This window comes from Xenopus laevis, chromosome 4L, assembly GCF_017654675.1.
Source record: "Xenopus laevis strain J_2021 chromosome 4L, Xenopus_laevis_v10.1, whole genome shotgun sequence".
Taxonomy (NCBI): domain Eukaryota; kingdom Metazoa; phylum Chordata; class Amphibia; order Anura; family Pipidae; genus Xenopus; species Xenopus laevis.
The window spans coordinates 108,385,004-108,404,718 of NC_054377.1; the positions used below are offsets into that span (position 1 = coordinate 108,385,004).

General features: G+C 36.8%; 1 protein-coding gene across 4 annotated transcripts in view; it reads left to right on the top strand.

Annotated features, from left to right (window-relative positions):
- Positions 1 to 19,715, top strand: part of nr5a2.L (nuclear receptor subfamily 5 group A member 2 L homeolog) — a 61,566-nt gene that overhangs the window by 24,679 nt on the left and 17,172 nt on the right. For all 4 annotated transcript variants that reach the window (XM_041590603.1, XM_041590604.1, XM_018258670.2 and 1 more), the window contains 2 exons: positions 2,034 to 2,175; positions 5,576 to 6,222. In XM_041590603.1, the coding sequence (XP_041446537.1) occupies positions 2,034 to 2,175; positions 5,576 to 6,222 (789 nt within the window). The remainder of the gene's footprint in view (positions 1 to 2,033; positions 2,176 to 5,575; positions 6,223 to 19,715) is intronic.

Here is a 19,715-nt window from a genome sequence, read left to right on the forward strand (position 1 = left end):
GCAGACCTGTCTGGGCTACATTAAAACTGACTTCTGCTATGTTGTTTCAAGAAACAGAACCAGTAGTGCAGAAAGGGTAAAAAAAAACACTGCTTTTAGTTGCAATTATATTAAGAAACAACTTTAAAATATTAATAATACTTTAAAGTGTATAAACACATATGCATATACTGTACATATATGTATATATGTATAAATGTATATATATATATATATATTTATACACACATATGCATATATATTATTATCACCATTTATTATGACAGTACTGCCTGACAATTATACCAAGTTAATGTCTTTTTATGAATATATTTCCTTAAAAAGTGACATCAGAGACCCACCCAGGTCCCCAGAGACCCACAAATAAGAGATAAATCATTTTTATAAAAAAAAAAAAGCTGGATTTATACACACACACTGACCAACAACTAGACACACAAAATAGCATTGTATGTCTGAATGAGACAACATTTGGTTTAGTAGGATGCATGTGTTAAATAAAGATAATAACGATGTTAGGATGATGTTAATTGACCTTTTTTGCAATTAAATAATCATTTCATGGTTTTTGTAAACAGTCAGTAGCAACAACAGTGTGTCTGGGAATTACAGTCCAACATAGATGAGATGCAGCTTATATAGTCCTGCTGTACAGCAAAATACCAGTAATGCCAACAGAATTTTATAGTTTTAATTTAATATTATGCTAAATACTGTTTTTTAGTTTTAAAAATAAATATTTACGTCTGGGAATGATTTTTAACTCTTTAACCAACAGTGAAAATATGAAGTTGAAAGGCCTGATCCTGATTTTAGTTCAGTTTCTAAAAACAAAATTTTGCAGAGTTTCTTTCCTTCTTCAACAAAAGGCAAAAGGTGACAATCCCTTTAATCATTGGGCCTTTTTTTAAAACATATCCTGCAAAAATAAAAATTCAGTTATATCCATTTAATACAGACTTTTTTACTACATTTTTATTGTTTTTAAGGTGCATGAAACAGTAAAATACAGTAACAAGAAAAGTAAACTATATCCAGTCGTTATCTTCCTGCTAACCCTGTGCTTAACAATAAACTGAGATTCCCATTGGGAGTCCCCTTTAAATGAATGTTATACATTTTGAATGTTTGATTTCATGGGGAAATGCAATACAGATCATTATATCAAAACAAGAGATGTGGCATTGGCAAAACTTTGCAACTATATTTGTGCCTTTTTGTTACCCATGTAAGATTTAAAAGTGAAACAAGACGATTGTAACAGACAGCTCTATTTAGTATTCTCATTTCATCTATTTTGGGGAGATAAGTCTATCTGTCAATGTCTCCATGGATTTTTACTTTTTTAATTACAAAGCCTCTGGTTGCTAATATTTTGCCTGTAAATTTGCACAGCAAGTGTTTTCTAAAATTCAATAAAGTAGCATTTTTTCCTAGAAAGAGCAACTTTGTTACAATCTCAGCAACATAAACAGCATTATAATTAACATTGTAACTGGCCACATGCGCAAATTGCATTCTCCGACTTTCCACAATAAGATAAGGTGGTCACACATATGTGAGTTCGTTTAAAGTTAGATTAAAGTTTAAAGTTAGATTAAAGTAAGGACAGGGACTCGACACAGAAATAACTGTTTGGTAATTTCTTTGCACTGCTTACTATCCTTAATGGTACATCCAACTCTGTGATACTGTGATTGTTGTGATCCCAAAGTAAACTGGTGTACTGTCAATTTATGCCAACAATATTACAAGTTATATGCCAATCTCACTGCATCTTATAATGGTCTGTGTTTGGCCATAATCAAAGGGGATTGTAGACCGGGGTTAATAATGATTTGTAAACTAACCAGGTTTTCGGTTTCAATTTTTCAGACTGCTCTACTTAAGTAAATGTGCCAATACGTATATAGGGAGAAAGCAAGGAATTGAAGCAACATATTTATTTAATTTCAAATGTGAAATTATGTTTCCTTCTAAAGGTCAACTAAATTAGTGCCATTAATACTACAATACACTCATTTTCTATTCAGGGATTCTTCAAGAGGACGGTTCAGAACAACAAGAGATATACTTGCATTGAAAATCAGAGCTGCCAGATTGACAAAACCCAGAGAAAAAGGTGTCCATACTGCAGGTTCCAGAAATGTTTGAGTGTGGGCATGAAGCTGGAAGGTAAGACTTCTCCTGGCATTGTAGAAATTGGCATATGCATCTTATTCCACTGGGAGTTCATACGGAACAATAGAAAACAAATAGGAGACACAGAAGTACTATTAACCTCTATCCCGCCAGACAGTACGTCCATTCTCAGTTTAACAGAAATTGTAAGTATGGCTATATGAGCAATACATTCTCTATGGATGTCACAGTCCTTTTTGTAGCGCCTTAAAATAACATAACTTTCTTAGGTTTCCAGATGTGAAAGGAATGGTACATAGAAAGCAAGAAAAGAAAAATAAACGTGGGAGGTGGAGAAATGTGAGCGTGCGCTGGGTTTCTCTTTAGAGCTTTTCTGTTCTATTTTTTTTATGTGCCTAATTAATGTAGGAATTTCAGATATCACACAAAGACAAGTTCCCTTCTTTCTCATATTCAGTTCTAAGCATACATGCTGCAGCCTATGCTGTTTCTCTACACAATCCTGAATTTCCTTATCTTGCTCTGAAGTAACACTTTTTGTATAATCTGCTCCATCTAACCTTCCCTCAGTTACTTGAGTTTCAGTTTGTCAGGGCCAGTTTAAACTTAAGGACATATCTTTCCTTTGCTCTACTCCATGACATAACTCACCTCTGTGTCCTGTACGACTATCTACAGCCCATTGCTTTTACACAGTTCTCATTTTTAATTATTGTTTTATTTTACTCATATAGATATATATATATTACTATTATGGAACATATTTATTATGGGGCAGATGATCTTTGAGGAAACATTATTAAATGTTATGCTTTGTGCATATTTATTTGCTGGCTTTGGTTATTTTTAGCTAGTCAATAAATGTGAATTGACAGAAAGCCAAGTGTAAAACAGGGTAGGATTATCTAAGGCCCTACACATGTAGGGCCTTAGATAACCCCAACCAGTGGGGTAACTATAGAGAAAGCAGACCCTGTAGTTGTGGGTGACCCCTCCCCAGCTGCTCTCTTACCTGCAGACAGGGAAGGGGGATTTTCTTGCAGAGGGGGCCCCGGCACACTTTAGTTACACCACTAATTCCAACAGTCTTTAGTTGTTGTTGGAGCACTTTATACAATGTTTTGCATCTCTGACATCAGGTCAGGATCCATAAAGTCAGTATATAGGAACAATCCCATTTATTTCTCACTTGATCATTAAAGGACCAGTTCACTTTTACGTTAACTTACAGTATGGCCTATTCTTAGCAACTTTTAGCAATATAATTTGCCTTCATCTCCTGCTTCTCTTCTGCTTTCAAATGAGGTTACTGCCACCAGCAGCAAAATATAATATTACTCTGTGAGCTTTTATCTTGATTATTGGTTATCGTTTTGTTCAGGTCCTCTCCTATTCATATTCCAGTGTCTCAAGGAAGTCATTGTTTCTAGGGTAAATTGAACCCTAGCAACCAGATATGTGCTGAAATTCCAAACTGCAGAGCTGCTAAACAAAAAGCTAAATAATTAAAACATCACCAAAAAGTAAAAAAATTACGACAAATTGCATCAAATTGTCTCAAAATATCACATACAAAGGTTCATTTACAGATGAACAACCCATTTAAAGGTTTAGGTTGAATAGATATAATTTGCCACTAATTCTTATTCTGCAGCAAAACAACCCCCACCCCTTTGTCCCATATGATCTTTCAGCCTCATCTCCAGTACACAATATTTTCACTATTTTACTGTAAAGGGTGTACAGCTATTTTAGAACAAATGTCCTCTATAACTTCTAATCCCTATAACGACACCGCAGTGTATACTTTGCTAACAGTCCCATTAAGGTTAAATAGCAGCCTATAAATTACTGAGATTCATTAATTTTCTTCTTCGATGTGTATCTGAAATCCCCATGCATTTTTAATGGTGTGGTAATCTCTCGTTTGCATCAGAGCCACTGGCCAAGGTGGGCTCAGTCAGTGTCACTCGCTATCCCATTAAACTTGCTCTGCAATGGAACTCACCGCTGTGACAAGCCCCATTAAAATTCCCCCCTGGCTGCAGCTGAACCACATTTATTTTTAATTATTGTATGATTTTTGTCTGATACTATGGCAAAATAAAAAGAAAGTATCTTTTTCTCTTTCAAAAAAATGCAGATCTTACAATTTTGTACATTTAGGTGTAGTGATATATAGTGAATAAAGTACCCCCTTTTGTAAAATATAAGGATATTATAAGTTACCGAGGAGTTTCATGACCATATAAAAACACGAGGCCGAAGGCCGAGTGTTTTTATACAGGTCAGGAAACTCCGAGGTAACTTCTAATATCCTCATATTTTGCAACTGGGGGTACTTTATTTATTATAATACACAAGTTTCGGTGAGTCATGTGACAGAAATGACATCAGAACTCACCGTTTATAACTGATGACATCAGAACTCACCGTTTATAAGGATATAATTTACAGGATATTCATGGCTTTTGTGTATTATAGCTGTATATGAATTATTTGGTGTGCTCATTACTGAGTCTGTTAATTTGAAATAAAGCAGTGTAAGGCATTGTAGTTGGTAGGCTGTGTGTTATCAAAACTCTGATTCCATTTGGTATAAATGAAAACAACAAGATTACATGTATATTCTTTACATATAAGGCCAGGTTCATGATTTAAAAACTGCAAGGTATTATAAATGAATAATGTATTATATTAACAGTAGGCAAAGCCAGTACCCACTAAATAGGTAATATAAAATAATCATTTTAATAATAGTCATTCCACATGTCATGTCATTCACCTGTCCCCATGAAATTTATGAAAACTACTCTACCTGTATGTGACGACCCCTCCAAAATACTATTTATAATCAGTAGTCCCCCTGTCACCACTAGTGAAAACCAAACCCTGGTTTGTATTAAATCTAATTGTAGTAAATCTAACTCGCCTAAGAGCAGCTGCAGGGAAGTAATTACATGTACATAAAATACTAAGGAGGTGTTAACAAGAATGGTGTTATGAGATGTTAGTATCCTTATAAAATCAAAGTTTTAAAGACCTAGATTTGATCGTAGGCTCACCTACCTGGAATTTGCTTTTCTTCTTGTTCTCGTGAGTGGTAAACATATTAAAATGTTGCAAGGAAATGTCACGTGCAACATATATACAAGCTAAGGTTGCTTTTTATTGCAGGGTGGGAAGATAAGTTTCTCTTTTGCTATTTATTTCCTTGTCCAAAGCAAGAGTGTGTGGAAAGTGCAAGAGTAACTGCTGATATAAACAACCTGCCTTTAAATACCAGGTCAAAGCAGGTCTGGATCAGCCTTTTAGCTCGTTAACCCAGAAGATACAAACATGTCTGTACTTTTAGACTGAAACAGGAGAACATGTAAGTCTTGCGGATAAACTAGTAGCTACTTGAATTCCAAACTCTCTGTTTATTCTACAGCTGTGCGGGCAGACCGAATGCGTGGAGGGAGAAACAAATTTGGGCCAATGTACAAGAGGGACCGTGCATTAAAACAGCAGAAAAAGGCTTTAATTCGTGCCAATGGACTGAAACTAGAGGCCATGGGTCAAGTCATTCAGTCGATTCCCACTGATCTGACCATTTCTTCGGCCATACAGAACATTCACTCAGCATCCAAGGGACTACCTCTAAACCACGCTGCCCTGCCCCCATCAGACTATGATCGAAGCCCCTTTGTAACTTCCCCCATCAGTATGGCTATGCCGCCTCATGGCAGCCTGCAGGGTTACCAGGCTTATGGGCACTTTCCAAGTCGTGCTATTAAATCAGAGTATCCAGACCCTTACACAAGTTCACCAGAATCCATAATGGGATACTCATATATGGACAGCTACCAGTCTAGTTCTCCCTCTAATATCCCTCACCTAATTGTTGAACTCTTGAAATGTGAACCAGATGAGCCTCAAGTACAGGGGAAGATCATGGCATACTTACAGCAGGAGCAGGCCAACAGAAGCAAACATGATAAACTCAATACATTTGGACTCATGTGCAAAATGGCAGACCAGACACTATTTTCCATTGTTGAGTGGGCAAGGAGCAGCATCTTTTTCAGAGAGCTTAAGGTAAGGCAACAGAGTGTTGTTTTAGTGGTCACATAATACGTTTTTGAGTCTCAGAATATCACTCTATATTATATTAAAAGTTAATTCAAAGGTGAACAACGCCTTAAAGGTATTTTTTCCTGTGGGCTGTCGAGGACCTTATGTAGCCACACAGACTGCACAGGCTTTGTATTTGCCCTTGTATATATTTTAAGGTACTGAAATCTAATATAACCTTTCACAATTATGGTTATTTCATGACTCACTTAATAGGAGTGGTAAATGTGTTCAGATTTATATGAAATCCAAAGTCATATTGTTTTTACAAATTAAGCCAAATCAGTTCCAAGTTTACCGTGATATATTAGGATTCAAAAAACAGATCTCAATGACATGTAAAATGTTACTTTTTTCAGATTTTTTCTAAGCTTTTCAGTCTGTGACATTCTACTGTGCATTTTTATAAATACTATTATGGTATATTCACTGACCAAAGCAGTGAAGCAAAATAATCTGCAGCAGATGAACAGTGAGCCAAACTCTAAAGTTATTAATTTGCTGTTTGCTGAATATATATATACATGTATATATATATCTATATATATACTCAGCAAACATACTGATATAAGTAATTTTTCTCAGGGTGCTGTATAAACCCTGCAAATTTGTTAAATTAGAACAATGAAACCATATCCAGAGGGTTCTGTGAAACTGCAGCCTCCAATGGTGAATTGTCATGAAATATGCCTGAATTCTTGATTAGAATTTGAAAGCAGTTGCTTCATAAAGCATTACCTCTCAGATCTGGGTGTACTGTTATTATACTCAATACAATATATGTACTCATAATCTCTATTGCTTTAGAGTAGAATGCCCCTTTAAGGACTGGCACACGGGGAGTTTATCGCTGACACTTCAGTTACCATTGCCCATTGTACAGGGGGTAACTTTAAACTATTAGTTCCCTTATTTTGGGGGCAGGGGGGTTTGAATGATTTTTATTCTATCTTGCCTTTCACTGGAAACCAGAATATGCACTGGATGAACTGCTACTTCCTGCCAATCTGGTTACCCAGTGATATGTATCAGTGTGTATATTAGGAAAGCAAAGAGAATCTGAATTCAAATTTGAATGCAATTTGAATTTAAGTATATTAAGTTTGAATATTTTTTGGAAAACCCTCCATTTTTCTCAGTGGGAACATTGGCAAGGGCTTTCAATATTTTAAATATATTTAGAACCTAAACTGCGCCTTTTTAGTTTTTTTGCTTTAAACTTGTGAAATAACCCAAATATCTTAATAGGTTAGTCTTCAACACCTCATTCAGAAACTCACTGGAGTTACTGAAAATACACAAGACTGACCTGTAGGGTCACTGTTTTCCACAGCAGCGCTAAAAGGATGTTTAATTATTTAGACTAACAAGTCACATATAATTAGGCAGCTTGAAGTGTCTTTCTCTTTTTTTTTAAAGTTATAAAAGCAGGAAATGTCTCTAACTGGCTTGATGAAAGGAACATTCAGGTCTGCTCTTTCAATTACTGATCGCATGCAGCAGGCACAGCAGTGAGTCTATTGTACCCACAAGTGAACTGTACAACTTCCCTACCAGTTGCAGCAGTCATTTCCCAGCTACTTGTTTCATATGGTGAAGGCGAGATCTGTTTCATGGAACGTTTGACTTAAAGGAAGAAAATGCAGTTAATTGCCTTTGGAAATCTCATCTTTCCCCACAATTCCTTTGCCCTTAGTGCAGTTTCCTGAGATATTATATTTGTATTAGGTAATGACTCTTTTTTTTCTTTTTAAATATTTTTGTTGTTTTGGGGATCAAAAACACCAAAAACTAAGAACTACATTTCCCAGCATGCTTTTGGGAGTTGACGCTCAACAACAACCAGGGAGTTAACATGTGGCTATCTTAGTGAAATCATTTTTCTATTGGGATAATCCATTTGGCTCTTAAGTAGTTATCATTTGGATTGACCCCTGAACTATGCTAAACTTTTTCTACGCCGAAATTAATCTTTCGAAGAGAAAAGTGTGGATTTGCTTATCAGTAATTATAAACAAAGGAAATATAAATGAATAAAGTGTTCTGGCCCCCCTATCCTTTTTATATTTAGCACTTCCAGTAATATGAGCCAAGCTGGAACAAAAGGAGGGTTAAATATAGTAGTGGGATCACTGATAGCTTGAATATTCCTGAGCTAGTATTCCCATATTACAGGGAGCATTCAAAGGAACAATTACAGTGAATGGTTATTTATAATGAGGTGTGCACGCCACTCTACTCATAAACCCAAACGCTCTAAACAATTAGGGAACAGATTTAAAGAGGCAACGACATGCGAAAATAAAAAGAGGTTTTAGCGATTAAAAGGACATCAAATAATAATGAAAATATATTTAATATAGAAGCCTCTATTTTTACTAGAGAATAATGGTGCTTAAGTCTTGATGTTTTCTAAATGTTTTAAGATTCCATCGGAGATTGAAATAAAATTATCTTATATAGTGAACCATGTAAAATATTTTAGGGGGAGGCCAGATGTGACCCTATAGGGGATTTTTACAGCCTCCAGTTTATTATGTGTAACCCAGACGTTCCACAATAAACGTGGAATAACAGATAAAGAGCCATTACATAGAAGAAGACTGACAGCACTGTTTTAGGGTTCACTTCCCTTCCGTACCACTTCATAGCAATAACAGGGTCTTTTAGGCACAGATATGTTTCTCTCGGACACTTTCTTAACCTTTCTTGATTATTATGCAATAGGTTAGAGGCATCATCTTGTATTCTCTTTCAATGTGTTGCAATATACTCTTTTGTAATACAGTCCCCAATTTCACAAGGTGATGCCAAATTGCCCCGAGTGTAATGCGTGTTTCCAACATAGCAATGATGTTACCAATAGGCTATCTGGCTGCTGAAATTTGCTTTTGGGGAGATATTACACTTACTGATAGTTTGAGGAAAGCTGACAGACGTGGGTCATTCTGGGAAGTGCAGGAAAGACTATGCATTCAAGAGCATGTGGGCTTGTGTTCACAATAGTTCATTTATTATGCACAGCTTAACTTTAAAATTTAACTTTGATACATAAATGGCAGAGATGATACTCTCAGTTACTGTAAGGAGCAGTGCAATGGGGAAGCTTTCCTGTTTTTGGAGTCAGCCTTACACCCTTGAGTGCCTTGTCACCAGTTATAATAATAACTACTAATATGCTGAATCTTATCAAAGTCATCATGTCCATCTCTCCAGGGTGGAGGATAGATGTCACTTTCTATTGCACTCAAAGGAGCTTACTACTGGAATTCTTATTACATATGTTGTAGCACATTTTTGCAAGGCTGTTGCAATGTACACCTAAAAATATTAATCATAAAATTAAATTCAGGGCACAGTGTAATAGTTCCGTAAAGACTCTTTCACAGAAGCAGTGCAGATTGGGGAAGTCATTTTTCTTTGTCCTACTTACAACCTGGCCAGGAACCTTTGATCTTTTAGGGATAAAAACAAAACACAGGGAAGGGGGGTTGTGCTGAAATGACTCCCACAACTTCCTGTTAGGATGTCTAATTATGTATTATGTATGCAATACAATTATCAGAATCTTATCTCTGCCTGTGTATAGAATACTGCAGAATTTTAACACAACACTGATCTATTAACTCGAGTGTCAGTTTAGTGCCAGCAATGTAAGGGTTACTTTGGGAAACTATTTTCTTATTAGCAGACAAGTCTGCCAGCGACTCTGGATACACAGCTATTGTTACAGCAATTCCTGGCATAAACCTGAGGTGATTTATTTTTTTTTCAGTCTAATGATTCAAGGAAGCTTTGCGGTATTCATATCAGCATGCCGATCTTATCAGGCATAGGAACTTAAATAAAACAGTGATGCTGCTATCCAGCTCAGTCCAATTTCTATACATCAGACTCTTGTCCCTCGCTTGGGCCCTTTTCTGTGGATGGGAGGAATTGTTCTCAGTAATTTGCTCTACAGCAGCGGTTCTTAAAGCATGTAATAATTTAGTGGTGGAATTTGGGGATATAAATGTTACACATACTATCCCATAAGTATTCTTAGGCCTATGGCACATGCACATTTAACAAGGGAATACGGTGCTCAATATATTTTTCCCTGTCTGCAGCCACGTTTCATTTACTTGTATTAAAAACACTGGGCAAATTTGCCTAGTTACCTATAGCAACCAATCAGTGATTAGCTTTTTAAGGCCAGCTGCAAGTAGAACAATGAAAGCAGCAATTTGTTTGGTTGTCATGGGTTACTGCCCATGGGCAAATTTGCCCATGTGCCCGATCAGGAACCATATTACTTCCTACCTGTTAGCAATAGACTGTGCCATGTGAATGTGAGGCACTTGCAATCATGATGGTTTTTGCAATTTAAACTATTATAATATTAACTTTTTAACCATTAACTTTTTAATACTATAATATTAAACCTAAAATTAGGGATGCACCAAATCCAGAATTTGGTTCAGTAATCGGCCAGGATTCAGCCTTTATCAGCAGGATTCGAATTTGTCCAAATCCTTGTGCCTGGTCGAACTGAATCTTTAAAAGCAGGTGAATTTTCATCACACTAACAGGAAGTTACAAAAACGATGTTCTCTTTCGCACTTCCCTGCCCTAATTCGCATATGCAAATTAGCATTGCGATTGGGTTCGGTATTCACCCAAATCTTTCATGAAGGATTCAGGATTCGGTACATCCCAACGTAAAATTATATTTCAGTGCAATAAAATTAAAGACAACACGTTGGCATACATATCCTGGAATTATGATATAGGACAGGGCTGTCCAATAGTGATGGCCGAATAAATTCGCCAGGTGCGAATTCACATGAATTTCTGTATCTCACCACGGGCAAATAAATTCATGAAACTGTCGCAAAATCTCTAAAATTATATTTCAGTGCAATAAAATTAAAGACAACACGTTGGCATACATATCCTGGAATTATGATATAGGACAGGGCTGTCCAATAGTGATGGCCGAATAAATTCGCCAGGTGCGAATTCACATGAATTTCTGTATCTCACCACGGGCAAATAAATTCATGAAACTGTCGCAAAATCTTAGAAAAAAAACTGGGCGCATGTCTGAGTAGTTGCACGCATAAACATTGTCGTGTGGCAAAACTATTCAGACGTCCATTGACTGTAATGCATTTGGGCAAAATAGGTGCACATAGCTGTACGTACAATTGTATCCAAAAGTATACAACATGGCAAACTGGCTGTGAATTTGCCCCATATACCGTAGAGGAGAAATGTTGCATCAGCGTTTGGCTACGATGTACAAAATATGTTCTAATACAGTAAATTTAAGTATCTGCCTCTGTAAATCCGGTGTATTGAGTATGAGCATTCTACTCCTGTGCTGAGCAGCTACTCTCCTAATTCTTTATAATTTTTCAATCTAGAAAATGTGTAGTAGCGCAGCTTTGTATAATATCTGTTGATCCTGTATGCTGTCTTTGCCTGTTAGAGGTCTGCCCTATGCATAGTCACAGCTTCAGAAGCTTAGACCTGTCACAGGCCTCCCTGCTTCATTGCCTTTGAATTATCTCTAAGCCCTCCCCACATTCTACATTCACCGATATCTCTGGTAGATGAGCACAAGAGTAAGAGGACAAGGGCAGGGTCGTCCTTTGAAGGACTAGGAGATACCAGGTGAAGTGTTAATGGGCCTAGCGCATAACCGTTCTCTTGATATATGGTGCCCAATCCTAAAGCAGGCATTGCTTTTCAAAGATATATTATTTCATTTGAGCAGAGCCGTCCGAAAGTGGCTGCGCTTCTGCCCTGATAGATGATCCTGTGTCCGCAATCTGTTATGGAGTGTGAGTTTTTCTCTACTGTCCCTTCCTGCAACTCATAAAAATTGTGCTGAGCTCTCTAAGTTTCCACTAGCCTCCCTTTAACCCTTTGGGTCATGGGTGCACATTTTTTCTCTTTTACTTTCTACATATTATGGTTCCAGACTGTTCTGTGTGCCACACACCAGTATAAATGCAGCAATGTTTTCTAGAGAGCTTAGGGCATTTATTTAGGGCAGTTATTACCATAATGACATGGGTTAGTTGACATCTCTGACCTGGTATAGTAAAATACTATTTAAAGTATTACATTGTATTTAAAGGTAATGTCAACCCAAAAAATATTTTTTCCTAATAAAAGAAACCATAATTCTAAGCAACTTTGAAATATACATGCATTGCAGATTTTTCTATGGTTTTTATATGTATTGTATTTTTATTGAAAGCAGTATTTGTGTGTCCCTTTTTATTCTCTGCCCTGATGTCTCAGACTGTTGATACAATGTAAGACAAAGCAGCTGAATAAGACTTTTGCAACATTGTTTATAAAGTAACAAGCAGGAGTTAAGCAAATGCTGCTTTCAATTGCAACTGGTTTTACACATAACTTTAAAAGCATTGAAACTTTTTAATAAATGTAAATTGGACGTTTCTTTTATTAGGCAAATGATTATTTTGGGGTTGATTTGCCGTTCAAAGTAGGTATTAAACATGTATTGCGCTAGAGAGCTGGCACACATGATATACAGCAAGTCATATCTATGCAGAGCCTATTACTTCTCCTTATTAAGCTTCTTTTTGCCACCTCTACCATAATGATCATTTACTTGTTCCATAGCTGCTGTTTCTGGCAGATGTATTGACAGCTTTGCTAATGATCTTTTTACTGAATAGGGGGAATTCTACATAAACTCACATTAAAGTATTACACATGCATTTGAAGTCATGCCAACATGTTTAAATGAAAATACTTCTCCCATTGACCACTTTGCTGCAGGACTTCTTTCTGTACAGATGAGAATTGGGCTAGAGACCACCATGTTTTTTTTTGCACTGATCAAGAAAGGGGTTACAGAGAATACCTGAAGTGGCTGTAGAATTTGTTAGTGAGCAGCTTAAAGCAAATCATGCCCACGGGCAACTCTATTTTTCTTCCAAAGTGTTAAGATTCTTTGCAACTACTGGTCTCATGGAAATCAATTCAAATCTAAGTGCCAGTTCATTGTGAGGAATGAGACTACGATTCATTGTGCAACTTCAATTGGTTGAAAGTTTCAGTATGGGGTTTGATTGGATAATGCATAATTTGTCTTTTCGCAATACAAATACATGTGTTCAGTAAGATATAGTAGAACAGATTGCTTTATTATAATATAGTACATAATTTGTATGAATATGCTATGCCTCTATGCAAGGTCTTTAATTTCCTGTTAAACATTACAGCTATATATTTCCTTGTTTAAACAGGACATTACTACTATACATATTTGTGTTACTTAACATTAATAAGAGCTGTTGTATGTTTTTTTTATACTTTTAAGAGAATATTGATAGCTCCCACTTGGCTAGGGACACTTAAATGACAGCTCAGAAGTGGCCAAGTTTCCAGGTGCTTCCTGCCTTCTCCCACTGTCCATATAGGGAGGCCCTTGGATTGTCTCTTGCCTACATGAATGATGGCAAGCATATCAGGCATGTCTCACTAGCTGTGTTTATATTGCTTGCCTACCTACTCAATGCCCTCGGATACCAAAATAAATCTTCCACGTAATCATGCAGTTATGTTTTTTTCTCTTTTAACAGAAAATAAAATGAATGTTCCGGTTATGTATTATTGCCAAGTCCAAGGTGCATAAAACAAATAATAAATCAATATATGGGAGGCCCATCCACCCTATGTACAGCACGCAGAAATAGAAGAAGTTTAACCTGTCTGAATCTGTTTAAGGGAAACAACCTTTACTGAAGTGATTTACTGCCTAAATTATCAGTTAAAATAGCCATTTAGCAACACCTTTATATTTGCAATAAACACAGAAAATGTGTTTCATGTAGTTGATCAGGTCTCAGGTATTTATATACAAATACCAAGCAGAGTTATTCAATGTCCCTGTGCATTTCATGGGTGTTGCTCTAGAGATATAGTTCCAAAGTCCAACAGATAAAATTTTCCCCTTTAACACTATGAATGCCATTGGGTACACATCCGTTCAGTAGGAATTTACATAGTTTTATCAGAGCCGAAATGATTATACCCATGGTCTGGTTATGGTATATACAATTATATAAACTGCTTCTGCAATAAATACATTTCTCTGTAAGAATGCTGTAATGCTCATAGATACATGGAAACATTTCTTGCCTTTGCACTCTTACTTGAAATGAACGTATGCCACCCTTCATAAGCAGCAAACACACCTGCCTAGGTTGCCACCATTTTGGCAAAAGGCAGATTGCAGATTTTTTTTGTATGTGGTTTGTTGCTGTTTTATTGTTTACAAATAAATAAAAATAACAGCTCTTTTGTCTTCCACTAACTATGACAAACAGTGGAGTAATGATGAGGTAGCACCACAGGGGTGGATGAAGTGCAGGTTGAAACCCATGCCTTTGGTGTCAAAGCTTCTTGGTAGCTCTGGGCCACACACAATTGGAATACTTGAACAATAACTACTCATTAAATGGATCACCCAATTCCAGCAATCACAGAGTTTGGTCACAAGTGGCACTACAGAGCTCCCCAGCTCCAGAAGGGTTAACATTATTGTCTTTGGGTCGGTAGGATGTGCAGTGTATCTCCATCCTGAAGCTTGACACAGTTATGAATCACTTATTCTCACTGCACCAGCTTGGTGTAATTAGCTCTGTAAAAACACTCATTAGTGTCCTTTTGCAGCTCTTAATAAGGATCCTTAATTAAATTCTGAATAAGCAGGGGGTCAGCATGGTGTCAAGGGGAGGCAGCAATGGCTGACAGCAGGTGCCTTTTTTCACAAGCCATGCCAATTCCCACTGGAGTAAATGAAAAGTATTTGAAATACTGTATAGCCATGCAAATATTATAAATCCTGAGTCCACCTGACTGTTTAATAGACAGAATGAACTGTTGCTAATGCTGGCCCTCTCACCTGTACCCTTCCTCCTTTATATAATGTACTGAAAACAGTAATCGGATGAGTGGGATTTGTGGTCCTTTATTTTAGGCTATACTTTAAATTGTAATATTTGTAGGGTAAAATATGCTTATGTACATTATGTGTCACTCTGTAAGTTTTCATCTTTCCCCAGACTTTTATTTGGCCTTTGCATTATCCCATTAGTGTTTCTAGTCATTCCCATTGTACAACAGATGGGAAATCCAGACTCAAGTTGATATATGCACAGATGTCATATGAAACACTGAAATAAGTCTGCCTTCTAACCGTTCTTTTTGAGGTATTCAAAGCAAATGCTGGGCCATAAGGATTGTATGGCCTTCTCATCATAATGTGTGAAAAGCAACAAGTGCTGTGCCTTTTAGAAAGAGTGATGCCTTCGTTAACTGCACTGTTGGGTAATTAAGGCACTATTGACTAGCTCATGAGTAGCATGTAATTATTTCACTCCAAGCATATTGACAGTATTTAGGAGAAGGATGAGATTGTAACAGAGATTATGTCTTCTTATCTAAACAACTTGATTTAAGCACGGGGGTGAACAATACTCTGTAGTTACTGTCTTTTAAGCTGGCCATAGACGCAAAGATCCGATCGTACGAATTGCGGATTCGTACGATTTTCGGACCGTGTGTGGAGAGGCCTGACATTTTTGTCCGCCGGAGATCAGTTGTTTAGTCGATCGGACAGGTTAGAAAATTTCTGTCTGCTGCCGATAATATCTCTGCGTGTATTGCCGATCGTACGATTTTTGTACGATTGCTGTCAGGGGCAGAACATTGGCTGATCTGTTCTTAACTACTTTATGTGATCTGAATGGTAAGACTTTGATCTGAATGGTTAGTGGCAGGTCGGGAGATGGGGAAGTCCGATCACTCGAGGATTTGAACAATCGGATCTTTGCATCTATGGCCAGCTTTACTGTGGCCCATTACAATTTCCCTTGTGAGTGATGGAAACAGGAGCATATATGGGGTTATCTAATAAAGAGGTGTAATTTGCTGCCAATAGCAACCAATCAGAATGTAGCATATACTGTTCACCTGTTTAAAGGTGCCTTTTATTATGAATGGGGTTTAGTAGCATTTATATTACTCATACCTGTATTTCAATTCTCCTCCATTAACCAACATGAAGCTGCTGCTGTTTCTGCTTTACAGTTACTAAAAAGGTTTTGCTTTTTTGGGTTCTGGCCTCACTTTTAAGTCAATGATTTAAACACAGATTTTGTTACCTAAAAGCAAACAGGAACTGAATAGACAGGAGTGTGCCTCCCATGGGAGATCATTCCTGAGGTGAGATGTATGAGAACTTAGAATGCTCAGCTGCTTTGAGAAGACCAAACCTTTCCTGTTCACACCACTGTAATCCTTAATTATCCCCATAGAATAAATTAGAAAAGCTTTACTTTTAACCTCTCAATGTACTTGCCTTATATATATTACTAATAAATTAAAGCAGTGCAGATGCTGACATGCCATGTCTACAGTCAGGCTATGAACTAATTATAAGTGTCTTATCATCCAATCAATTATTCAGACAAATATTAGATACCTCTTATCTGTGTAAACAGCAGTTTAGGGTTGCCTGGATGGGAAACTCTGCAAAAACCTTATTTTGCATACAGAATCTCTTCTTATTTACATGTAAGACAGGGGCTGGTAGCAGGCAAGCTGCACAATCTAAAGCACAGTGTATTGGTCCTGGCATTTTTGCTAGTTAAAGGGCAATTTTGGAGCTCATCTTGTGTCAGTTATTTAAACAGTGTTTAGTCATACTGTTAAAATGCAGACTCCGAAGCCTTTATACAATGTCTGTATTTTTTTTTTAATGCTTACCCCGCACAAACTGGTCACCTGATTGTGACTGATAGCGCACTCAGCAGCCATTAGCACTGCGGTTTACTATGCCCCATAATCAAGAATGACTGGACTATCCCAGATCTCTCCATACCCAGCCAATCATCAGGCGGCTCAGGGAATTTGTTTGAGATGATCAGTATGGAAGAAGAGGAAGAATGGTATGAATTTTTGCCCCTTTTAAACAAAAAGTTAGACTTTCACAATGGCAAACATTCAAAAAGGATTGTGTGAGAGGCATAGAAAGAAACGTTTATAGTACGAACATTGTTTGCACTTACAGATAATGGTTGCAAACCTACTTCTGAACTGCATCTCAGAACCATGCTCATAGAAGTTGTTCAGTCAGTAAGATAGAACTACCTTTTAGATAAAATGGACAACAAAATTAGCAAAATTATAATTTTCCTCTATCTCTAATTAAATTCACGGGGCTGCTCTTTGTATTCTAACAACACTGCCATGATATAGTGAACTAGCTGTAAGCCCCTAAATGTCCCACTTCAATTTTGCACCATCTTACTGCAGCCTCACTCATCTACTGTGGCAGCAGCACTCAGCACTGTACATCTGTCTCTTTGGTTATATCCATATAGCTCAGGAATAGGATACAGTACTTCCCCTCACAGAGGTGAGCTTGCACACTCTCCTGTTATAGCATGGATGTATTGTCTGAAAAAAAAAAAGTATTGCCCTCTTCAGTAAAGTATACCTGTACAACTATTAATTCTGCTCAGGGGAAGCCTGGCCATTCATATGGCGTTGCATATTCTTATTTGTAAGCTAGGAAAAAATAACCGGAAAAATAAGCTTCTGTTTCTGTGTATTCCGTCCCTATGCATCATATAAAATAACAATACACAATCTAATTATTCTTAGGCAAAAAAACAATATTCTTCATAACTGATAATCATAATATTATACAGTAATTAAAATGTGTCCTGTAGCAACGCCTAAGGATATTTAATGCAAACAGAAAAATCTATGTATGTCATAATTAGAAAAAAAAAATTACAATTTTAAGGCTTGGGAATGAGGCCAGTGGGGAGTAAGGAAGGTCAGAGGTCACAGTGATAAAGTCCTCTTTTGCTGTTGCTGTGGAGGGCCAGATCAATTTCCTTGCTTTAGAGTATTGATTGCACATCCATTGGTATGGCTCATCCTGGATTGATTGGCATTTGTGTGATATGGGCTGGATGAATTTCTGACCCTGAACATCATAAAAGAGCGAGCTGGTGACAGGGTGTCCTGATCTATGTTGGGCCTCTTATTGGCGGTTCCTTTGATTCAGCTCATTGGGCATGAAATAAGAAGTAGGGAGTTATGGCAGAATTGTGATGGGTCAGAACACGGCCAGCAAATATCTGATACTTCAAAAGGACAATCCCTCTAAGGTATCGGCAAAGATCAATATTAAAAACAAAGTAGCAGTGTTATTTACCTCCTTAACTAGATGTAATTGTCAGGAAGGTTCATATTTAGTTTATTTGGAAACATACATTTACGATTTGATAACCTTTATTGAAGGGATTGGATACATACTCCAGTTCAGTTCATATACTCTCCCTTGTCAGCCAACCCAAGGCTATGCCCCCTACTGACTACAGTGCTACCCATCAGTTTATTATACACTTCATAGATTTTTCAGTATGTTTTTTGTGCTGTCAGTAGTCAGTGGTATCATTTGTCTTTTTTTTTTTGTTTTTTGTTTTTTTTTGTTTTCAATAATTTTATTGAGTTTTCCATAAACACAATAGAATATATTACGCAGATTGAGTATGTCAAGATAACAAAAGAAAAGAATATACAATGCTGTACAACATGCCAAAGATACAAACACATATCTATAAATTTATACTCAAAAGCACACATTCCAAAGGAAAATAATTAACATAGTAAATAAAATAATGAAGTAAAGAAACAATAATAAACCAAACTTCACTCAGTGGATGTACTAATTAATGTAAAAAGAATTATCAACAAAAATGGCAGTATCAAGTATCCAAAATATGCATGAACTGATAAAGCCACCTTACATTTCAATATATTTAGATTTGTAATAGTTCTAAGACTTTAGTTTTTTGACCAGGATCGATTAGTTTGAAAAAAAGAGACCAGTCATCCATGAATTTGCGCTTTAAATGTGGTTCAGCTGTTTTTGCCCATATAGCTTCTTGCCAACACAAATTATTTATCTGTGATAAAATATCTTTCATGGAGGGGGGAGATTCTAAAAGCCAATATAAGAATAAAGTTTTTTTCGTAGCAGCAACAAAACGAAGGATTAAGTTGGCTAACATTTTAACATTGGCATTGCATTGATTTATCTTAGAGAAAGAAGGTGAGCCAATATTTAAGAGGACATAAGCTGGAGAGAAATTAAAGCATATTTTCAACTTTGAACTAATGAAGTCTTTTAGTCTTTGCCAGACCAACTTAATCCGTGGACAACCCCAAAAGTAATGGAACAGGTCTACATTCTCATGCTTACATTTTGGGCAAAATGAGACATGACCCAATCCCTTACTTTTGCGAAAAAGCTTCCCGTATCCCAGGTGGATCAGTTTGAAATGCTGGACTCTCCAGTCCTCTGAGGTAAAATACTTGTTAAATTTTGTAATAGAAGAGGACAATTGGGA